The sequence below is a fragment of the Panulirus ornatus genome, chromosome 1, assembly GCF_036320965.1.
Source record: "Panulirus ornatus isolate Po-2019 chromosome 1, ASM3632096v1, whole genome shotgun sequence".
NCBI classification, from domain to species: domain Eukaryota; kingdom Metazoa; phylum Arthropoda; class Malacostraca; order Decapoda; family Palinuridae; genus Panulirus; species Panulirus ornatus.
The window spans coordinates 28,333,451-28,356,830 of NC_092224.1; the positions used below are offsets into that span (position 1 = coordinate 28,333,451).

At 40.3% G+C, this 23,380-nt stretch overlaps 1 protein-coding gene across 6 annotated transcripts in view; it reads left to right on the forward strand.

The window, feature by feature from the left end:
* The window catches only part of LOC139766419 (rho GTPase-activating protein 21-A-like), an 842,055-nt gene that overhangs the window by 585,036 nt on the left and 233,639 nt on the right, over positions 1-23,380 (forward strand). For all 6 annotated transcript variants that reach the window (XM_071695368.1, XM_071695121.1, XM_071695281.1 and 3 more), the window contains 2 exons: positions 2,328-2,462; positions 5,985-6,140. In XM_071695368.1, the coding sequence (XP_071551469.1) occupies positions 2,328-2,462; positions 5,985-6,140 (291 nt within the window). The remainder of the gene's footprint in view (positions 1-2,327; positions 2,463-5,984; positions 6,141-23,380) is intronic.

A 23,380-nucleotide genomic window follows, 5' to 3' on the forward strand; every position in this document is an offset into this window, starting at 1 on the left:
GATAATAAACAATCACAGTACATGTCAGGATGCTTTGATACCCATAAATTACTAAACTTTTAGAGAAAAGTTATTAAAAATGGTATAATCAAGTGGATTCCAGTGGATGATCCTTTGGCTCAAAGAGTATGCTTTAGCTAACCACATTCTATTGCGGGTAGGTTCCCATTTTCTAAATCAGAAAAAATGGATTAACTTCGCGTAAGGGGAAACATTTCTAAAGGGATATTCATAAGTTTGTTATCAGTTATAGGGATTGTTGTAAACAAAATATGTTAATTGTTTTTATGCCTCCTAAAACATCACATTTTCTTGTTTATTTTGCAAAAATGATAATCAGTAAAAACTGACAACATATACAAGTATGAAATAGTATCCATAACTTGCCAATATTATGGTGTAAAATTGAGACTTGAGACCAGAGGATGGTTGAGGCGATCGGCTCACTCGGTCTTTACGCCCATGGTTGCTGCTGGTGTTTGCAAGTGGCAGCATATAATGGGAATCCTCGAAGGGAGAATAAATGGATGAACCTTGCTGAGAATGGGAAATAATATTTGATGGATGTAGAGAAAGTTGAAATGCGTACATGTAAATAAATTGATGTGAAGTTTAGTCGCACTTCTTGGCAGATTTTAAAGACCTTTTCGCCTTTAGCATTTTCAAATTGGATAGATTGATGTATTATGGCTAACATATTTTGGTTTCCTTGTTACTGTGTCTAAAGATGAGATCTGGTAATGATGTGTCTTATTCTGAGCTCAGTGACATGCTGATACAGAAAATTATGCTGCACATACTGTAAGATCATGTTTCCTCATGACATAATTTCATTGAGAATCTAAATTCTCCTGAACTGTTTCTTTTTGATTAGAATCCCCCATTATTGGAAATTTATGTAAGTGATGAGGAATGAATTATGGAGGTTATGTTTCATCACATTTCTTTGAAGGATTCTGAATTATTAACCTCACAGTGCAGGTCTTTTCTATGATTACTCAACTGTAATCACAAAATCTTACAATTTCCTAGATCAGCTTAACCCTCCCCACTATCAGTTAGGTAAGATTTTTACAGGTTTTGTTGATTTTAATGTTTTAATCCTTTAAAACATTTTCCTATGTTACCCTGAAAATTTTGTTTTTCTGTTTGTTTTGAAGAAATAAGTGACCTTAGCATTTCAAAGAGTCATTGAAAAGTGAAAAAACTCCAATCAGGTGTATATTTTACATATTACGTGCACTCTGAAAGTGCATAGAAGTAGGACTAAGGCCTGAATGTTGAGAATTGCAGTTGCATGTTTTATTGTCTGTTTTACTTATACTGATATTTGATACTGATTATATTTTATATAATGTATTTTTCTTATTTTAATCAGTGTAACTGATTGATAATTTTTACATATTGTAATAGCAAAATTGTAAAAAAAAATATTAAAATTACTGGCAGCATCAGATATTTTTTATTATATTGTAATGGCAAAATTATAAAGAAAATTAAAATTACTGGCTGCATCAGTCTGATACAATTAAGATCAGACAGGTATTGGCAATGCTGCCTCCATTTTTGCTAGAAATACCTGTTTCTCTGAAGTTGTAAGTGTTTCTGGTTACTAGGTAGCCAGTAATTGCTCAAATTGCACTACTTTGTGACACAAAGATCCACCCAACACAGTCTCGCTCAGCATGCTCAGTGTTCAGATCTGTGCAACATCTCTAGGCCCCTCCCACCCAAACCAGTCTATGAATGATCTCCAACCTCCAAATAAAAACTTAAAGCTTATCTTTGCCACTACCTCACTCTTCAGTAACCTCTACTCACAGACACCCCACCACCAGCAAATATGACACAGTTGAGATAGAGTCCAGTATGCAAGTTTATGGGATAATTTTTCAGCCTGTGAGTGTTCTGAGAGCATTGCTTTGTGCAGCAAAGAGCCTCCCATGCAGTCCCACTTCAGCATACATGGCACTCAATTCTGTGCAACAGCTCAAGACCCTAATAACTAACCACTAACCCTCAAGTAGAAATAGATACTCACATTTACCTCACACTTCAGTTACTTATACTCACAGACCTCCTTACTCCTGGTAAATAAAACACAGATGAGGTAGATTCCAATATACAGAATTATGTGATATTTTTAGTGGTCAGAATGTTTATAGAAGGTCCATTTCAAGGAAACTTTCTTGATGTATAGTGTGATGACTAAAAAAGTACTGGTAGATGAGATGGTGCATAAGCACACAAGTATATTAGATAGCATTGGATTAATTCTTCATTCTTTTCATTGAATTATATGTTACATAAATACTATTTTTTTTCAGAGGAATTCGATAAGTCTCAGTCACCTGGAGCAGAATCAGCTGATGCACCACGCCTTAGCATGAATCGAACAATCCCCATAGGTAGCACACATATACACTGTGAGCCACCATCACAGAGACCTCAGAGTGATTCTGGTAAGCTCATTCTTATAAATTTACAGTAAATGATTGTAGGTTTTGTGTCACCAGTGGATGTAATGGATGTAAGACTGTATATGTGAATGTGAGAAGTAAGGAAGGAGAGTTACTTGATTAAAAGGAGGACTTGAAAGGAAGATGAGTAGAGTATTTTGAAGAACTGAGGAATATGGGGAAAGTTTTGGAAAGCATCAGTAGCAAGTGAAGGGAAGGTAAGCATGGGCAATAAACATCCTCTGAATTTGGGCATAAACCAAGAAAGTGTGAGACTATCATTCATTATGAGGAAAGTGGATCAGTTAAAAAAAAAAGTCCAACTAACAGCACTGATGTCAAGCATCAGTAAAAATTTGAGAGTCCGAAATGACTACATGCAACCAAACAGTCCCGTCAACTTGGTTTCTAGGTAGGAAGATCATATTTTTTTAAGCTGCTTGATCACTATGATAAACTTTCTTGGGTACTATTACACAGGCTTTGCAAATATGTTGGGTGAATGTGACCACAGCTTCATAGCACAAAATGCATGAAATAGGAGTAATTGGAAAAATTTGAAGATGGGTTTAAAGTACAGCTCTATAATAACAGATCTCTACTTATTGGAAATTTGACAGTCTTCAAGGGAAAAAGCACAGATTCCCAAGGAATTGTAAACAAGTACATTTTCCTTAACAGATGATAACAGAGTGAGTTGTAGATTTTTTCATACTAAAAAAAAAAAAGTGAGTTGTAGATATCATTAGTAAAAGCCACATAAAAACTTCAAACAAATGTAATTCATGTCTTCCCCTTGGCTACTGGTAACAACAGTCATTTTAACAAAGTAAAGCTTCAAAATGAAACCGGTACAGAGTACCAAACAGAGATGAGCTCCATGATATCTTGGAAGAGTGTGTTAGAGACCTCTGATTATTGTCTGATGGCCATATCTTTAAGATTATAACAGAAAGCCAGCTGGCTGAATTTTATGGATCAAGGTAAGAGAGAGAAATCAATGGTGATGCTGTTAAAAGGCACTGTTACTCTTTCAGGACAGTCAAACTTGCAGCTTTAGTATTTCCAAAATCCTTTCGCAGCCCACATTTAAGCCTAAGTTCGAGAGGTCTCAACTACTTAGAATGATTGAAAGCAATGACAGGAAAGAAATGTTACAAGTGTAAATCTTGGAAAGTTTAGTTTCCAATCTAATTTCGTAATAGTTTCCTAATGACAGGAAGGTATTGAAACTATTGATGATTGTCATATAAATTGAAAGGTACAGCAATTGAAACTAGAAAAAAGTGGAAACATCCAGAGCAAAATAATTCTTTAGGCACTTCAGTGGAGGAATTTCAAAAGGGCCCGGACATATGTCTACAACATGTGTTACAGTGGCTAGGATGTTCTGATTACATGAGTCTGTCTATGGGCTGTGGCCTCCTGCAGTATCATAAGGGAGCAACTCAAGTCATGATTACAGACTGAGCTGTAGAGTAGAACAATCTTTAAGATATACCGAAGGTTTTGATATTGTTATTTGTTTTTTTAAGGAAAGTAGTAAAAAATGTATAAGGTTTTAGCACTTGGATTTTTATAAAGATTGTCTATTGTCTCCTGCCATTTCCATTAGATATTACCAGTAATGATATTCTTTTGATACTGGTTGTTTCATCATTCAGCTTTTCTTTGTATTTTGTTCCACTTGCCGATTTACTTTAGTCACTTAGCATTTTGCAGATTCTCTTTGGATCAGTACCTTATTTTTCTCACACTTTAGAAGGCCTAATCTCTGATTGTTTTATTAATTTTTATGGCAGACCTTGCCCTAACAAACTTCACCTGTCATATCTCTTTGTTGCCTTTTCAGCTCCCACTTACATGGGGTAGATTGAATATAAACAAGCTCTCCTTTTACTTGCTTATATCTTCAGCTTATGTCCTGTGATGTAGAGTTAACACTTAATTTTTCCCTTTATATATTAGGTCAGTTCATAAAACTAAACAACCTTCTCCATTCATATGACCCTTTGATAGAGTTCTCACCCTACATACAGTCAAAAATAATTTCCTTGACATCCATCATCTGAGGCGTTGTCACTATGTGGCTTTCTCTTTTTTTAAAAGTCACTGTCAGCAAGGGTTTATCATTGAGAGTGGATGAAATGGAGTACAATTTTGTCAAAAAACTTCTTTCTCCTGAGGAGTTCATCCTCTTCCTGCTACTAATTGTAGCACTGTCCAGAAGCTGTAGGAACCCCCTAGACTTGCTTGTAGGGTTATATATTTCAAAAGCAAGGCCATTATGTGAAATATCTTATAACCTTAAACAGCTAAAGACTTTCCTCACTCCCTTCTTTTGCTTCACATCCTACTTAGCCTTGTCTTGAAAGGTTTCCATTTGTCTTTCTGATTATTATCTGTACATTACATCTCTTTCTGACATTCTTTACTCTGTTTTTTAATTTGATCTAGTGTATTATATAAGCCATCCAGATTTATTACTTTTCTTATTATGTATCTGGACCAAGGAGAACTGTATGGCTTCTTTTCATATGAATTAGGATAAGCACCTCTTGCACACCCTATACCTGTGTTCTTCATGTGCATGATTTTGCTCTTAGGTGTAGCTTTCCCACATACATCCATTAATTGTTTGTTACAAATACCTGTGCTCATTAGCAGTGAAATCTTATCTATCCAGACTTTTATACCACTGCAGTTGAACATTTCATTCAAGAATAGGAATCTTGCTTTTATATTAACTCCTAAACATTTATCAATATGATATACCACTCTGCTTGACTTCTTTGTTACAGCAAATAGATAGCATAGTCACTATTCAGTGACTTTGGTAGCTTCCATTCTCTTTCACTGCAATTTTGCTGTATGTTGCTGTCACTTTGTCACACTCTCATCTCCAATAATGTCTCATCCACTTTCAAAGATATTAAACAGCCTTGGTTGAATCACATTCCCCTTACACACTCCAATATTTATTTCATATTACGCATGTATTCCACCATATTAATTCTCACACAAGCACTTCTTCCACTATAAATGTTTTAATAGCTTTCCAGAATGTTTTATGTGTACAGCAGTAAGTTAGATAATCCCAGTAATATGCCCTTTGTAAATCCATTAAGTGCTCTTTTCATTTTCTTTTTATTGAGCTTTTCTGAGTGCCATCTTCAGTGAAGTAATGCAAAAGTATGATTTACAAACCCTGCCCTTTTTCAAATCCACCTTGTTAATAGGATAGTTTCTTGCAGGAAAACAAATACTTTATTGTTTTTTTCAACCTCAACATGAGCCTTATTAGGTAGAATATTTAAAAGTGCAATCAATCAAGAAATAGATTTTGGAATTCTATGGACTCTAGAAACACGTAGGCTGCAGATTATGATCTGAACGTATTGTAGCCTTGACTTTATGGACTATAGAGGTGATTTGTATCAGTATTTTACCTGTGGTAAGAAAACTAATGTAAACATATACTGAAATAGACAAATCTTTTTATCTCTTTCTCTTGCTCTTTTGCAGGTGTGCTAGAGAGGGAGCGATCAAATTCAGTATGCTCACAGGTGTCCATGTCAAGTTTGTGGTCAACTCAGTCCATGGACGAAACTGGTGTTGCCAGACAAAAAGCTGTTGCTCGTCAAAACTCATACTTGAGTGCTCTCTGTTCTCCTTTACCAGGTGAGTAATTCATCAAGTTCACTCTCGTGTTATGCCTCATTATCTAGTCATTTCTGTTTTCTTGCTTTTTTAATAAGGGGTACAGCTTTTGATGTCTAGTTTACTTTTTGGAATAAACAAGGTCAAAACAATTTTAAAACAATTGTAGTTTGTGTTTGATAATAGAATTATGGTTCATATTTCTTTATTACTCTGTCCATAGATTGCATAAATACCACATTTAGAATTAATTCATATTATATCAAATATGTATTGATATAAACAAGGTTACGAAGATTTTCTTGAAAAGAATCGGCGAAATCAGAAGTAATGCCTCAGTTGAATAAATTTGAAATATGTGATCTGTTATTGCTGCATCATATAGGTAACTTAATCATGTTCCAGTTTATTGCACATCCTAATGGTATATATATGAGAACTATTCAAAAATGTTTCATAGATACCATTGCTATGTGAAGATTTATTTCAGAATACATGTGATTACTTTTTGTGTGTTATGGGGAAAGTTTTACACTCACATTGCTCCATCTCTTAGCTTATCTGTACGTCTCATGTTTTTGCTCTTATGTCTGTATGCACCCACACACACACACACACACACACACACCTTAGTTAGTTTTGTTATCTTAAGATATGTATGTAGGATATGCTTTCGGGACAGAGCCTTAAAGAATTTATCATCCATATCTTGAAATGTCATGGAAAAGAAAAAGAGTTGAATTTGCGACAAAGTACCCATTCTCCAAAAAGAAACAGTTTCATTAGTAGCTGTATAAAGATATCTGCATGGATATTTTAAATGCCACCAGCTGTGTGCACACTTCAGTCAACTTCTGTAGGTGAATGAAAAGGATGATATTATACAGGTATTTACATTTTAATCATACCATCTGAAGATTTGAATGATCAGCATACCAGAAACCCTGTTCATGTAAGTACATAAAAAAGATTTATTTCCTTTTGTATAAGTGATTTGGTCCACAAATGTCATGATTGTTAGAATTGATTTTTTAGGAATTTGCACCGTTTTAGTTATTTTGTTAATGGTTTTATATTTTTTGCACCCATAAGGCTGTATGGTGCAGTTTACTGTGTAGTTTGTTTAGCATGCAGCACGTAGCTGATATATTATTCCCATTGGATTCCTGTGCTCCTTTGCTTCATGCTGTTTTGATCTTTTGGAAAATTTGCTTTTGCCTTTGCTTTGTACCATTTTGGCTTTGTATTGTTAGATATGATTTCATAGATACTGAAAATTCCAAGTGCATTAGAATAGTACTGTATGTTTTGAAGAGAAATTTACTGCAAAGAAAAATAAATACAAAACTTGGCTTACCATTTTTGATGAAAGGAAATGACATCTGTGGTGTTGTCATGAATCTCACCCTTGCTGAGTTATTTTACTTTCCCACAGGAACATACATATCATAACCTTTCAGTAAATGACTTGGTCAAAATTGAGTTTGCATCAAGCGTAGAATTGCTTTTTGTATTTAGTAGAAGCATCATATATGCTGAAATTGGAAATAGAAAGGAGACTGCTGTGCCCTAGTTCAAGTAACTTTTAAGTCTTTTGGTAGTATAGAGAGCCCTCGCTTAAAGACTGGTTGATGTTCTTGGAAAACCTATTGTTAAGTGATCCATTGTTAAACGAACATTGGAAACCTTTTATATTAGTAGATTTACATTCCAGAGCAAGAGCGTGGAATATACACAAAATATTTTATCTTCGGTAGAGTTTATATACGTTTATCGCTCAGTTTAGATGATATTTAATGATAACAGGAAAATGTGGTGATGAGGGCTTGAGGTGGTCGTGGGATGGGATGAGGTGGATTGAGGGTTACTCTGAGGGAAAGGTCACTAGGGCTTTGTACTTTGTAAATTATCTGATTTGACATCTAGAGTGATAGCCTTAACTCTTGTATTTCCCAGATTACCTTTATTGTGTCTGAGAGACGTATTTTTATGGTTACACTAACTTTGGAGGCAGGACAAACTGGGTAGAGTGAATGTGTAATGATAAATGTATATGTTTACTAGCAGACCACTAGCAGATGGGATACAAATTGAGATGTATTTTGCCTAGGGATTGGATACAAATCAAAAAGCAGTTTGATGTCACTGTTTCCTGCATCAACGAGGTAGCACCAGGAAACACACCAAGAAAGACCCACCCTTTCATATATGCACATACATGCATACATACATACATACATACATACATACATACACACACATATATATACATATACACATATACATACATATACACAGACATGAACATTTATACACATGTACATATTCATATATACCTATATTTTCCTTCTTGCCTTTCATTTGATATCTCTATATCCTTTATTTTCTCTTTAGTGAATAAATTCTCTCTCTTGCTCATTGGTTTCATTTCTCTGATTTGTTTATAGATCCATACCCTGTGAGTGTAACTGTAACCCAGTGCTCAATATGGATTTTCCCCTATCTCATTCTATATGTTCATTTCTTCTTCCTCTAACTCAACCTTGGATGACTTTTACATTCCTTCTTGCCCTAACACTCCTCTTAGTAATCATATGTCCCTCACTGTAATCTTTTTTCAAACTTTTTTTTATGTTGAAGAATCTAGTCACAGAAGAAAGACCACATCAAGACCAGACCTTAATTAAAGTATGGAAAGGTTAATGAAGGAAAAAGAGGAGACAAGGGAGAGTACTTACAAATTTTGGAGGAAGTAAAAAGCTTGTCTTTTAAAAAATGCAAGGTAATAGTATTGGAAAAGACATAAATGGTAATGACTTCCAAAGCTTCAAGGTGTAGGGAAAGAAACAGTTGCCAACAGTCACATAGTAATCATGTGATGCAGCAGTTTGCTGAGTATTGCATTGTGTAGCTAGTGATGGGGGCACACAAGCAGCCAGCTCTCGGGAGCAATAACCAAAGTAATACTAATAAAAGAGGGAAAGTGAACCAACATTGTGGGGTAGGGTAAGTATGTCAGGTTTTTTTAATATAGTGTGAGAAATTTGAAAATTTTGACACCTATACAAGACTCTCAGTTTCTTAGAGGCAGAATTAGCTTTTTCCATAATATGGGGTTTCCAAGGTGAAGTGTACATTACAATAATACCAAATATGTTTATTGAGTTAAGAGGTGGAATTCCAGAACCATCGAAGGAAAGTTGTGAGCTATTTTCAATAAAGAGATTGATAGAAACTGGATCTTGGAGGCATTAAACTTGACCAGCTTTTGTCTACCCCACTGAGATATCCTATCCCAAGTTTATTGAGAAAGTTGTGTCGAGACAAGATGTAGACCATGTGAGAGAAGAAGGAGCAGAATTGAAGGATGTGGAAGAATCCAGTGTTTAGTCATCAGCTTATATATATATTTGGTTATTTGTTGAAAAAGGGAGATCATTTGTTAAAAGGAGATAAAGTATAGGAGACATGACATCCTTGAGGGACACTGCCAGGGAGTGGGAACATGACTGTAACCCTTCCAATACTCAGGTGGTATTGTGTCCATGGCTGGTTGTTGTGTGCTTGGAGGGGATTGGAAAAGATCACTGATGATATGCCAGAATATACCGACTTCCCTAGTAGTCTTGTAAATTGCTATATGTTTCATGTGAACTAAATCTTGAAAGGGTTAGACACAGAATATTAGCATACTGAATATGAATATTTACAGACATTCTTGTGAACCCACCCAGGGTTTCCTGGAAAGCATAATTATATTCATGGGTCCAGTGTAGATTTGGGAGTATCCACCCCAACCCACCCTCTTACCCTAATCTCCCTTATTCGGAATCCTGGAAAAGATTACAATATCTAAAGATGCTAAGACTGGGAAGAAAGCTGAAGAAGGGAGTGAGGGGAAAATACCGCAGATCGTGCTTTCAGATAACTAACAGCATGAAGGAAACCAGTGTGTTAGACCCATGTATTGATTGCTTGGCTCACATAGGATTTCACATAGGATTTTGGCCATTATCGGCAATTTGCCTTAGGAATTTCCATTTACGGGACGAGCATATCTGATTTTGGAACAGATTCAGCATTGTAAATGGTTAGAATGAAATTCCTGATATCCTGTTTTTCTAGAATTTGAGAAAACATTTTGTTCGAACGGGTTGAGTGTGCCTGGATTTTATTTCATAAGGGGCCGTTCCCTCCTACCCCTTGGCCCATACGCCTCTCTGTTAACTACTCTCTGGTAGTTACGCTATCTTTACGCACTGCTCGTGTCATAAAGAAAAGAGAAAATAGTTTAAAATTATGGGTTGTGACGACACCCCAGGATGTTGATGAGAGTGAGGAGTTACCTATTCACTTACAGAAGACAATTTTTCGTTCTTCACTGATTGTGCTTCTTCATCCTAAGTGCTTCTCGGATTTTTCTGTAACAAATGCCTCAGTATGGGATGATATTAGATGACCTTACTTAAAAGCCCTGTGGAAAATCGTCGGTCGACTAGCTGGCATCTCACCTAAGCTAGCTTCAGACTCGCTCAAACTTCACGGTTCTGGTCTGCCTCACAATCCCTTCCATAAAACAACTACACATCATTGGCCTCACAAGATGTTGTTCACTTTCCCCTTTCCCGTATATGGAGGCTGTTATAGATATATCCCATAACATTAATCCGGAAGTACAGTATTGAATAAAGACAGATTATTCATTCCAGGGGAGTAATGTTCGGTGTAATGTATATTGTTTGGAATATGTTGATATATTGGATGTGCAAAATACTGCTTTTGTGTTTTGAGTGTATGGAAGTCTGTAGTAATGCATATTTTATGAATGTATGGAAGTGTGTTAATACGTGCACTTAGGGTGATAACCTAAGTATTTTCAGTGCAGCATTTGGAAAAGCGTTTTATCACACGGTATTATAACAGTTGGTGTTGTAAGGGCATTGGTATTGCTTAAGATGTGCAATGTATGAAAGGAATGCAGGTTTGTCATTCAGGCATTGTAGGGCGTTCTTACGGTGGAAAATCTGATTACCGTCGTTGCCACAGTAATCCATGACCTCCTTTGATGTACTGATGTGTGCCGTATATCTTGATATTTTGTCACTCTTTACGTTTGCTTATCCAGTATACGGATAAGTTCTGGTGCCTTTGCATTAACTGTGCTTGGATATCAAACATGCTACATATTTATTTGTCAGAATTTCAGCCATGTCATCATAAAGCATTACGTGACTGCCAGCATCTTTGGCGTCCAGTTTGGTAATCGTTTGCCTCAGTATTCTCTTCACAGAGAAAACTGACTTGGACAAGCACAGATTAATACTGGTCTCATTCAATAACTGGTTTCTAATTGTTTTTTCTTAAGCAGTTACGGAAAACGGTTATGTGGATAATAACTTGAGAATATAGGGAATGTTACATATTTTGATATTTAGATTAATCAAAAGTATCTCTTAACTTCTAATGACTTTTTGTCAGTTGAATAACATAAAGGAATTTACGATTGGACTGGGAAGAAGGGTATTCGTAACCCCTTACAACACAGGTAAAAGTCTCTTCCGGTATATGTTACGCCAAGTCATAAGGTCGGCACAAGATACCATGCATCTAGACGGGTATATATATATATATATATATATATATATATATATATATATATATATATATATATTTTTTTTTTTTTTTTTTGTCGCTGTCTCCCGCGTTTGCGAGGTAGCGCAAGGAAACAGACGAAAGAAATGGCCCAACCCACCCCCATACACATGTATATACATACGTCCACACACGCAAATATACATACCTACACAGCTTTCCATGGTTTACCCCAGACGCTTCACATGCCTTGATTCAATCCACTGACAGCACGTCAACCCCGGTATACCACATCGCTCCAATTCACTCTATTCCTTGCCCTCCTTTCACCCTCCTGCATGTTCAGGCCCCGATCACACAAAATCTTTTTCACTCCATCTTTCCACCTCCAATTTGGTCTCCCTCTTCTCCTCGTTCCCTCCACCTCCGACACATATATCCTCTTGGTCAATCTTTCCTCACTCATTCTCTCCATGTGACCAAACCATTTCAAAACACCCTCTTCTGCTCTCTCAACCACGCTCTTTTTATTTCCACACATCTCTCTTACCCTTACGTTACTTACTCGATCAAACCACCTCACACCACACACTGTCCTCAAACATCTCATTTCCAGCACATCCATCCTCCTGCGCACAACTCTATCCATAGTCCACGCCTCGCAACCATACAACATTGTTGGAACCACTATTCCTTCAAACATACCCATTTTTGCTTTCCGAGATAATGTTCTCGACTTCCACACATTCTTCAAGGCTCCCAGAATTTTCGCCCCCTCCCCCACCCTATGATCCACTTCCGCTTCCATGTTTCCATCCGCTGCCAGATCCACTCCCAGATATCTAAAACACTTCACTTCCTCCAGTTTTTCTCCATTCAAACTCACCTCCCAATTGACTTGACCCTCAACCCTACTGTACCTAATAACCTTGCTCTTATTCACATTTACTCTTAACTTTCTTCTTTCACACACTTTACCAAACTCAGTCACCAGCTTCTGCAGTTTCTCACATGAATCAGCCACCAGCGCTGTATCATCAGCGAACAACAACTGACTTACTTCCCAAGCTCTCTCATCCCCAACAGACTTCATACTTGCCCCTCTTTCCAAAACTCTTGCATTCGCCTCCCTAACAACCCCATCCATAAACAAATTAAACAACCATGGAGACATCACACACCCCTGCCGCAAACCTACATATGTTTCCTGCGTGAGCGAGCGAGCACCAGGAAACACGAAGAATGGCCCATCCACTCATAGATACATAAACGCGTTTATATATATATATATATATATATATATATATATATATATATATATATATATATATATATATATATATATATATATATATGCTAGATTTTAGTTTTATTTTCTTTGGATGCTTCAAGGAATCTTAACAGGGAAGTGGTTGCATAAGTTGCATATAGTGAACATGTATGACGGATGCTTCTTTGTAGTAGATTAACTGGATGATTAAAGTTTCTTAACCAAGTTAAGTAAAAGTAAGGATTCTCGCATGCGTGTAGGTGGCCCCGGAATTCGATCACGTGGTCTGGTTTCCCACTTTCTCGGGCTCCGTTGACACCGTGGTATGCTGACCTTTGCCCGCCATGGCTGTCGGCGGTAGCAAATTAACGTCAATGGCGGGAAACTGTGTTGGAATGTACTTGCGTCAGCGAAGACGAGCGGCCGGACGTGGGTTATGGTAAACAGGAGGAAAGTTTGCATTGTTTGGTAGCCGTGATGTGGGGATGACGGTGGTTACAGGATGGAAAATGGGTGTAGAGAGTAAGGGGGTGATTACGACTGGTATATGATCGCTGGCAAGAAATGTAACGAGGTGGGAGGGACTCCACCCCGCCACTTATGCTGTAATATCAGCTTTGTGTTCCATGTCACTACCACTCACCCAGTCACAGTCGCTTCCTCCAGTCACTCAGGTGGCGAAGGAGCAGATCTGAGCAGGAATTGTAGAGGTTTGATTGTGGATGGAGAATATAAACCTGATCGTTGCTGGGGTTACTGGGTTTGTCCGCCCGTGTGGAAAAGATCTTTTCATTGTTGCTGATGATCGATTAGCTTTGCTTCTTTTGACAGTATTTGCGAATTGTAATTTAGAAATAATACATTAATTTATTGTATGATATTGATGCACTGCCCCCGTTGATCTTGTGAAGTGCATGAAACAATTATTTCGCGTTGCTTTGTGTAGATCGTACGTAAATTGTTAGAGTGAACGTTTAGCCAGCGGCGCACGTCACCGTTTTGAATTGTAACTGGTCCTTACTTGACAGCTTCTACTGACCTTGTGGACTCGAAATCTAACAGTTCTTGGGACGTGGTTAAACAGAAATCAGTCTTTAAGTTGTCAAGATGTTGGCCACAACTAAAGATGGATTGAGAAAGTAGCAATATAAACTATTTTCCCATGAAAGCATCGTTCTAAACTTAACATTTTACTGGAGGAAGAAACTTTGTCTCTTTTAGGGTGGATTATTGTCATTCTGTTCCACTTATAATGTGCTGTTTATCATAATGGATGGTTATTTACAACGCTGCAACTTTCACCGTTGACATTTGAGACAGGATACACAATCTTTGCAACTTATAGACAGAGTACACAATCTCTGCAACCTATGAGTAAACATTTGTCTTATTTTGACGAATTAAAATAAACTCTAGCATCGTTGTTTTATTGTAGAGGAAGCAAAATAAACTAAGGCTGGCTGTGTGTAGCTAAGCTAAAGATAGCAAATGTATATGGGGTCAGTTGATTGCCCTAGAGGTTAGAAAGTTACTTTACATATTTCATACCAAGCATCTTTGTTCTAAAGCTGTTTAAAAATGATCATTGTATATATCTTTGATAGCCGAAGAAATGAGCTCGAATTATGAATCTGAATTTTTTTTTAGATCACTTTAAACATCAGGCAGCATAAAATGATTACTTTTGTGATTACTTGTGTAGAGAGTTTTTACACTCGTGATGCCCCATCTTAACGTCGTGTCTTCGCGCGCACACACACCCTAGCTTATTCCCGGGTGGGTGATAATAATGGTATCCAGAGATACAACAAGAGCACTGGATGGGCTGCAATGAATGTAAGAGACTTAGTCATGGGAAGATTGGGACAGGAGATTGGGACACAATTAGCAGGTTGGAAATTTGTTCGTACCTAATCAAGCGCAGCCTAACGGTAATGAACCTAAGTTAAGCTTTGCATCGAAAACGTTTTAACGTTGAAGAGCTCTATGCTTTGCGTCTTCTGGATTTTATCAAGAAAACTTTCTAATATGATTTCCGTATATGAAAAGGTGAGCCCAGTAAAATTCGCCTTGGAATTATATCTGATTATTGTAGATGAAGAAAATGGAAGACATATACCCTGGGGTAAACAGCTGCCACAGATAATTAGAAAAACAATGTAAAAGTTCCAGCCGCTTAATTATGCTTCCCCCCCTCACCCCCCCCCCCACCACCCTGGGTGTATTTGTGGGTGTGTATGTGTTTGTGGCCTACTTTTTGGCGAACAATTTGCTGTTTGCCGACGGCGGTGGGTGCCCAGGGCGGCGGGACTCGGAGCTGTCCTGGTTACGGTAACACCTCCTACCTCTTTCAGTTTCGCCGCCGCCACTTTCTTCTCCCGGGGCGGCCGGTGCCGCTGCTGCCCCCCTGGCCTTTCCCTGTCGTACCTGGTACCCTGATTTCCCACTTAATTACTATATGGTCTGGATGGGTCCCATGATACATTCAAGTAACCTGTTTTTTTTTGGTTTTGCCGGGACTTCGTTAAATTCCAGTGTTGTTTCCGTCAGTCGCTACAGTTGTTTGTTGTTAATTGTCCCCGGGGCTCGCTGCTGGCTGGCCCGTAACCGGTCCTGTTAAACAGGAAACTGGTGTGGGCGGTGCGCTAGTGCTCTGCTTGCACAAGCAAGCGGAGTTATCTGAAGCACATCGACCCTCAACCTATAGGGAGGGTCTTCTCAGAGGGATGTGACCCGTGGGCAGGGATTTGTGGATTTAGGTGAATGCCAAAGTTTTCGTGTGATAAAAAATCATGTTGATATGACTTCCTTTATGAGCTTTAGTAGCTGATAAGATTTAAAAGAAAGATGTTATAAGTTGCGTTTGAATTTTTGAACGCAATAAATATTATTTTTTTTAAATTATTAATCAATTAATTATTATTATTGTTATTTATTATTCATTATGTAATGTATAGTCGGATCTCTTCCGCTTTTTGAAAATTTTACTTTGGACAAGTTGACGCAAGATGGGAGCAACTGAAAGATTACCTCCTCTCTTCCACGTCCTTAGAAATTGTTTATCACTTTGTATTTCCACCCACGATCCTCCTCCAATCTTGCATTTATTAAAGTGGAGGTCGTGTGTGTCAACACTTTGCGAATACCCTGTCAAAGTTAGGCAATCGAGGTAAGTTTCTTTAAGTCTCGTGTATGCCATTTGGCGTCTGTGCGACAATGTCATTATAATGTGTCGTCTAAGGTGTTGAGTGAGATCATCTGTGTCTGGCAGAAGTATGATATGTATTTATGATATATGCTATGTATATATGATATGTATTGTCACCGTGAAGTGTGTGCCATTACTGAGCTTCACAGTGTAGTGTGTATCATAGAGCATCACAGTGTAATGGTGTACCGTCACAAAGCTTCAGTTTAGAGTGTATCATCACAGAGCGTCACATTGTAGGGTGTACCATCTCACCATCACAGTGTAGTATAGAACGTCACAGTTTGTTTCACTTTTCTACATTCATTCAGGGACAGACGTTGTCCAGAGGTGTTACAGGTGTGTAGTTAATTTTTGTTCATCATTTCATATAGTGGCCGACGTGTGTAATGTGAACCTTGATAAAACAAAAGAGACTCATAATTTGGTTGTGTAATGTCTTACTTTATAATATAATGTGTGTTTTTCTACTTAGTCCGTTGTTTAAGACTTGGTGCGAGTTATAATTGGCTGTGTTTTGGTTAATAATTGGTCGTGTTGAAAATAATTGGCCGTAGTATTGGTATTAATTGTCCGTGTAATTGAAATAATTGGCTTTTTTGTTGGTAGTATTTTAGAAATGAAGCGATTGTTGTGTAATTTGGTGCTTATATGAGGTTGGTGTGGCTTGCGGAACAATAGCCCATCAGAATTCTGTGCGGACGGCGTTCTTTTTGGTGAATCAAGTCGCCTTACTTGGAACAACTAAGGTACTTCATTGTATGTATGTACCACCTCGTTAGATTTAATTGGGATCGGCAGCTGAATGTTCATTAAGCCAGGAATATTTACACACACGTTCGACATACATGTTACTGAACGAAACGTCGGTACTCCAAGGAAATATCTTTCAAACCTGAAAATAAGGTAATGTTGCCAGACATGGCGGTGATCTTTCTCGAGGTGGGCTAGGCTTCAGCCGGGGACAATTGATGACCACGTATGATTTATTGTAGTCATTTGTGTCTCCAATAACGTTACTCCCGTGTATGTATGTATGTATGTATGAATATGTTGTTGATTGTAATGAATCTAATCAGTTTAAAGTCATTGAGCCAGGATCTGCATACACTTGCTCGCCTCCATCTTTTCTCGGTGCCACCTCGCCCCATAGGAAACAGCATCGCCACCCCCTGCGTCAGCGATGTAGCGACAGGAAACATAGCAAGATAGGCCACATCCGCTCACATCCATACACGAGCTGTCATGTGTACTGCAATAAAAACCAAAGCCCCCTTTCCACATCCAGGCTCCACAGACCTTTCCATGGTTTACCCCGGACGTTTCACATGCCCTGGTTCAGTCCATTGACGGCTTAGTCTAGCAAGCAGAACCCAGTTAAGTAGCATTTTAACACCAGAAGGAGGAACAAGGAACTTCAGCGTAGAGGGATGGGATAACCGCCCGGACGGGCTAAACTTGATACTTGGGACTTAAAAAGTCGCTTGCTCGTGTGTGTTCAGTGTGCGTAGGACGACGCTCCTGTGTACCCTGCTTAGGTATAGATCGCTTGTGTGTACGTGTCGCTGACTTTGCTTGTTCCTAGGTCGACTTTGTTGGCCAGTCGTGTTTAGGTTGTCTGTTATGTACGTAATAGTAATAATGATGATAGTAAAGATAATGATAATAATAATAATGATAATGATAATAATAATAATAATGATAATAATGATAATAGTTATGATAATAATAGAAATTGAACTGCAGCCGAAAAGCTGAAAATGTAGAGAAAATCCTCCACCCCCTTAAGAAAAGGAAAGAAGGGCGAAGGGAGGGGGGTTAAACGGACAGTGTTGACCGTCATGCTCGAAAAAAGTTCATTTTCCCTTTTGATGACAGTGTTACACGTCATGGAACATGCGGGATACCATACTAACGCATACGTAGAGAAAGAAAATCTGAGTTTGTAGTTCGTAGATCATTGCAGTTGAGGGCACTGGTATAACCTTCGTGCCAGTGTAAGTATTTACCAGTGAAATGCGGTAGTATCACGAGGTCAGGCGTATGTAGTAGGGGCGTAGGTAATATGGGTAAACTGACGCCTCATCTGGGATATGACATATGAGCCTTAGGTACCAGCCCGCTTACGCGAACGACATACACACCTGTGGCGTACACACGGCTATTGTGTACACGGGAAGAATAGATGTGCGCTGCGTAAATATGGTCGGCAGAAACTTGCTGGCAGCGGGAACTAGTTAAATATACGTTAGAATAACTTGTTTAACTGGTGACCAGTCAGGGGTTGTGTAGTCGTGATCGTACGGTTAAATTACCGTGTATGAAATAGTTTTCTTCCATACAAGGTCACCCTAGAGAAGAGGTGGTTGGGGAAGGACAGTAAGTGTTGTGTGGGAACCGTGACGGTAGTGGTGTGTGTCTGCCTCACCTCTCGTGTGACTGGGGCAGCGGCAAGGGGTAGACGGAGGGTTGGTGGTGGGAGGAGGGAGAGCCTAACCAAAGCGCGATTTTTTGTGATTACTATTTATATGTGTTAAGGGGGGAGAGAGTGAGTTTTTATATTTGTGTTGCCCCATCTAACCTTGTATATGGGTGCCATGGCTTTACTCCTAAGTATGCACATACACACACACCCTAGCTTATGCCAGGTATCCATTTTCTTGACCAGCTCCTAGGGGAGAATGAACAGCTGGGTGGACTGTGGACTGACTGCTGCGACGAGGATTCTAAACCAATGCCGGTTTGATCCTAGGCATGCATAACGGTCAGTAACCCTAACCGCTCCACCACGGAGGTGTGTGTGTGTGTGTGTTGTTTGAGCTCCGCAGTTGACTATATTAGAGAGGTCCACTCCAGCTTTCAAATGATAGAGTTTTGAATGCTGCATTTGGTAACTGTTTGTTATAACGAGCTTGTGCATATAAGAAGGGAGATTTACATTTGTGGGGCTCCGCTTCATCATCTTGTGTAGTTTTTGAATTCTTCAATGGCTGTCGCATTTGCCTCCTCACTGAGTTTGTTCCTCGAGAGCACAACACTGTATGCCGAAGAACTGCTTCCTCACGTCCCTCCTGACACTTCTCTTACTTCCAGTTGTGTCGTCTCGTTCTGTTCGCTCTTCTGACTTGAAAAGAACCTTTTTTTTTTTTGTGTCAGTGTTGTTGCTGTGAAAAAAGCAGTTTTTTTTTTTTGTCACTGTTGTTGCGACCTTCAAAAGAATTTGTCTTGTTATCGCATTTCATTTTAGTTTTCTTTCCTCCGATGTTGGAAGATTGTAGGCTTCCTTCCTCTCTTACTCTCACTCCACTGAGGTATGGTGCCATTTTTGTTGTATTCATTTGGGCTCTTTTCCAGCAGTGTGGCTCCCCAGGTGAGGAGATCAGACTGTTGCAGCATATTGTAGCCTCAGGTGAATGTGTCTTGTTGTATTTACAGATTTACCACGCCTCTGCGTGGCACTGTCCTCACCCCCGTCATCCTCTAACTCGCACATCGTGTGTATCTTCCTAAACATCTCACTGTCCTTGTGTATGAAGACGGTATTGCTACTGGCCAAAAATTATTGTGCCACTATCGCAATCATTCTCACATGATGACCTGGTGACAAGTTTAGCGTGATGTCAAAACTCTTAAGATATCTTTCGGAGTACGAGTTGAAATTCACATTTCCTCCTCGATATGATGCTCACCGTGTGGTCAGTTTGAACTTCCTCCCATGTTCAGTGTCTTCGTTTTCCCTGGATGAAATTCCATTAGTCATTTACAGTCTTTGGTAGTCTCTGTTATTTCTCACATCTTTCATGGCTGTAGCATCGTCAGCAGACACATATATTTGCTACGTATCCACCTCGTTTGGCAAATCATTTTTCATAGATCGGAGATAATAATGGCCACCCCTCGGCTGAGCCTAGAGATACCTGGCTTTTCACCCTCGCCCAGCTTGAGAAAGCTCCCCTGACGTGCGTCTCTATTTTCTCCCAGTCAGGTGGCTGGCATTTTATTTGAGCAAACCCTCCTCCTGCTCCTCTTCCTCCTCCTCTGGCCCGAGCTTGGACATCATCTTCACCATCAGTCTTCTGCTGGGGTGCAGGGGAGAGCATCATAAGCTTCCTGGTAGTTTAAGAATATACAATCCTCTTATGCATCCTTTTTTTCTTTTGTAGGATGTTTACCTTTCGCTTATAGGAAACCAACAGATGCGTCAGGTGAACTTTACTGACTCTGTATTGTCTTTCACGAAGCAGTTTGTGCCAGTCAAGTGCTCCACTATCTGCTCCCTGATTATTTATTTTCTCCAGTCTCATGGTCACGGTCGTTAGTGTGCTGGCCTGTAGTTCAGGGCTACACCTGTCATCTTGCCTGTAGTATAAGTACTACTTGACTTAGACCTGCGTTTTTGTTTGAGACATTACCCCTTATTGTGGGTAGATAGATATAGAACGGTTAATGGGATTCAGGCAGTCATTTGGCTGAAAATACAGTTTAGGAATTACTTAATGGGGAGTGGGGTCATAGTAGTCATTAGTTGGTCAATCACAAAAAGAGCTTAAGATCAAGGTGTGGCTGTCAGGGTCATGAGAGTAGTCTTAGCTCGACCACGGAGTACTCGGCATGCTGATCCGTCGCTTGATTATCGTGTGGCCGTTGGCAGCTCAAGGGTGGGCCGTTTTGATAATTGTTTCTTACCTTTCACCTCGAAGCTTTGGAACTCTTTACCCTCTCATGTCTTTCCTAATAACTATGACGTGGCACATTTTTAAAAGACAGGTTTTTCACTTCCTTCGAAACGTGAAGATCCCTTTCCTTGTCTTTTTTTTCTTACATTTCTTGAACCTCTCTCTATTTCAATTAAGGCCCGGCCTTGGTGATGTGGACTTCTGTCCGTAACTGGAACCTCCAACGTTGAAAGAAGAGGAATGATGAGGATTGCAGCATCATGCAGAAGGATCTAATAAACAAAGGCCAGATTTGGTCTTGGTAAGTGGATGGTGAAGTCCATCGTTGGCGTATGCCTAATAATGAAGATGGGAAAAGGCCTCGGTAAGACTGTAATCCGCCAGGAAACAAGTTACGTGTCTCTCAGTGGAAAGGGATTTTGGGGGTCGACGTTGTACCTAACCTCTGGCTGCAACACTGCGCCAGAAGGATTGTTAAGGAGACGGAGTGTCTGCTGGCTGATATATGAACTCCATTCCAGGACGTGTTAAATATACTTAGACAATGTAAACAGTTCATAGTTCTCACAAGAATGGGCCACCCGGGGTCGAAGCAAATCACTCGTGTGGGAGTGTTGGATGACTAGGATAAACTGAATGATGGACTTATGAATGCTGACAGTATACGAAAGTTTTAAAAAAGTTGTGATGTGGAAAAAGAAGTTCAAGACGTGGGGATCTCCGAGTGTGAGGCCCCCAACCCCGTACAAACCAGTAAGTTGATTATACACACACACACACACACACACACCATCGTCTTAAGTCTTCTGCCGTTGGTGTGTTATGGACGTTTTTAGCATGGCGCCGCTGCCACTAACGTGTCCACTTCTGGCCTGATTGAAAAATACATTATATTATTATATTATTATTATTATTATTATTATTATTATTATTATTATTATTATTATTATTATTATTATTATTATTTTCTGACCTCCAACGTGTATAACATCAGTACTCGCTAGATGTAAGGGTAGGTCAGGGACTATACCAGACGACTGGCCAGCCAGACGAGATGTGGAACGAGGAATGGTCGTAGCCAGCACCCTCAGGACCTGCCCTGCGACAGGAGAGTCGTGTCTTGAATGAGGTGGAAGTGAGAGGCGGTGGGTGATGATTGGTGATGGCGGCTCAGCCAGACGTGACCACCTTTAGAACCATGATAGAGCATGAAGTAAGTGCCTGTACACTGATGGGGTCACTACGTGACGCAAAGCAGTATCAACATCCTCTTGAACGTGACGCTGCTACTACCGTGGGGTACGACGGTGCGACCCGGGGTACGACAGGTGCGACCCGGGGTACGACGGTACAGCCCCTGGATACGATAGAGTGACCTTTTCGCTAACCTCTCAAGGATCAGGTCAGAGGCCAGGCCTTCATACCCATGAGGTTCACCTGCGTGCTAAAGGGCTCTGCCGTCGTGATCTGCAGTCGTAACCATCGTGCTCAAGGGTCGTAACTAACGTGCTCAAGGCTCGTAACGTCGTGCACAAGAGGTCTCGGAAGCAGTTCTGAACCTACAAGTGGAAAATTGATAATCGCCAGGTTGTGTACGTGTTTTTACTCGTAACGGAGTTCGTATTTCGTGAAATTCATTCGTGTTGGTACAGTGGGTGCGTGAGGGTGTGTGGTAGGTGGCAGGGGAGGTTGCGACCGGGTGTTCCCGCCGCTCTTCCGAGGGTTCCACTCACTCACTCACTCGCATGCTCGCTGGACGCCTCCTTGGTTCGTGAAATAGAAAGCGACCCTCACACAGTTACCACCAGCCATTACTGTGTGCTTTACCTATGTCGCCTGGCTAATGTGTGTACTGATGAGGGAGGTGCCCCTGGGAGTGGCTGAGGTGTTCTCGGGGGTAGGCCAACCAAACCCTCCTCCCCAGGCCTTCGCTGCCCAGGGGGGAGTGGCTAAGGTGTTCCCGCGGGAACTGGCTGCCTTAGCAGCCCCGCCGGGAGCAGGTGGCTAGCCAGACCCCCGCCCCCGGGCGTCACCAGCCGCGACCACCCTACACCACCGTGCTCAGCGCTCATCGTAACCCGTTGTTTCACGCACTCGGCCTCCGCCTCCCCGCTGTGGCGTCTCCCCATGCTAACCCTAACGAAGGTGAGGTGAGGGTAGAGCAGCACCTCTGCCTCTGCCCCTCACACGCCTCCACCCTCACCCACAGTGCAAGTCCTTGTGTTGCACGCCGTGTCTCTCTCTCTCTCTCTCTCTCTCTCTATCTCTCTCTCTCTCTCTCTCTGCTTGCTACTTTCGCACACTCCTCCTCAATAGACACCCCCCTCCTCCCTTTTCCGCTCCCTTACCATAGGCTTTCACCCGCCCCTCACCAGTCGCGGGCAGGTAGTGGCGCCCTCCGGCTCCCCCACTGTGTGCCGCGTCGTCGCCTCTGGTCCTCCTCACAGAGGGATTGAAGCGCCACTAGAGAGTTTCCCCTGAAATGACGGCAGCTGTTGGCCCTCTGGTCACAAGG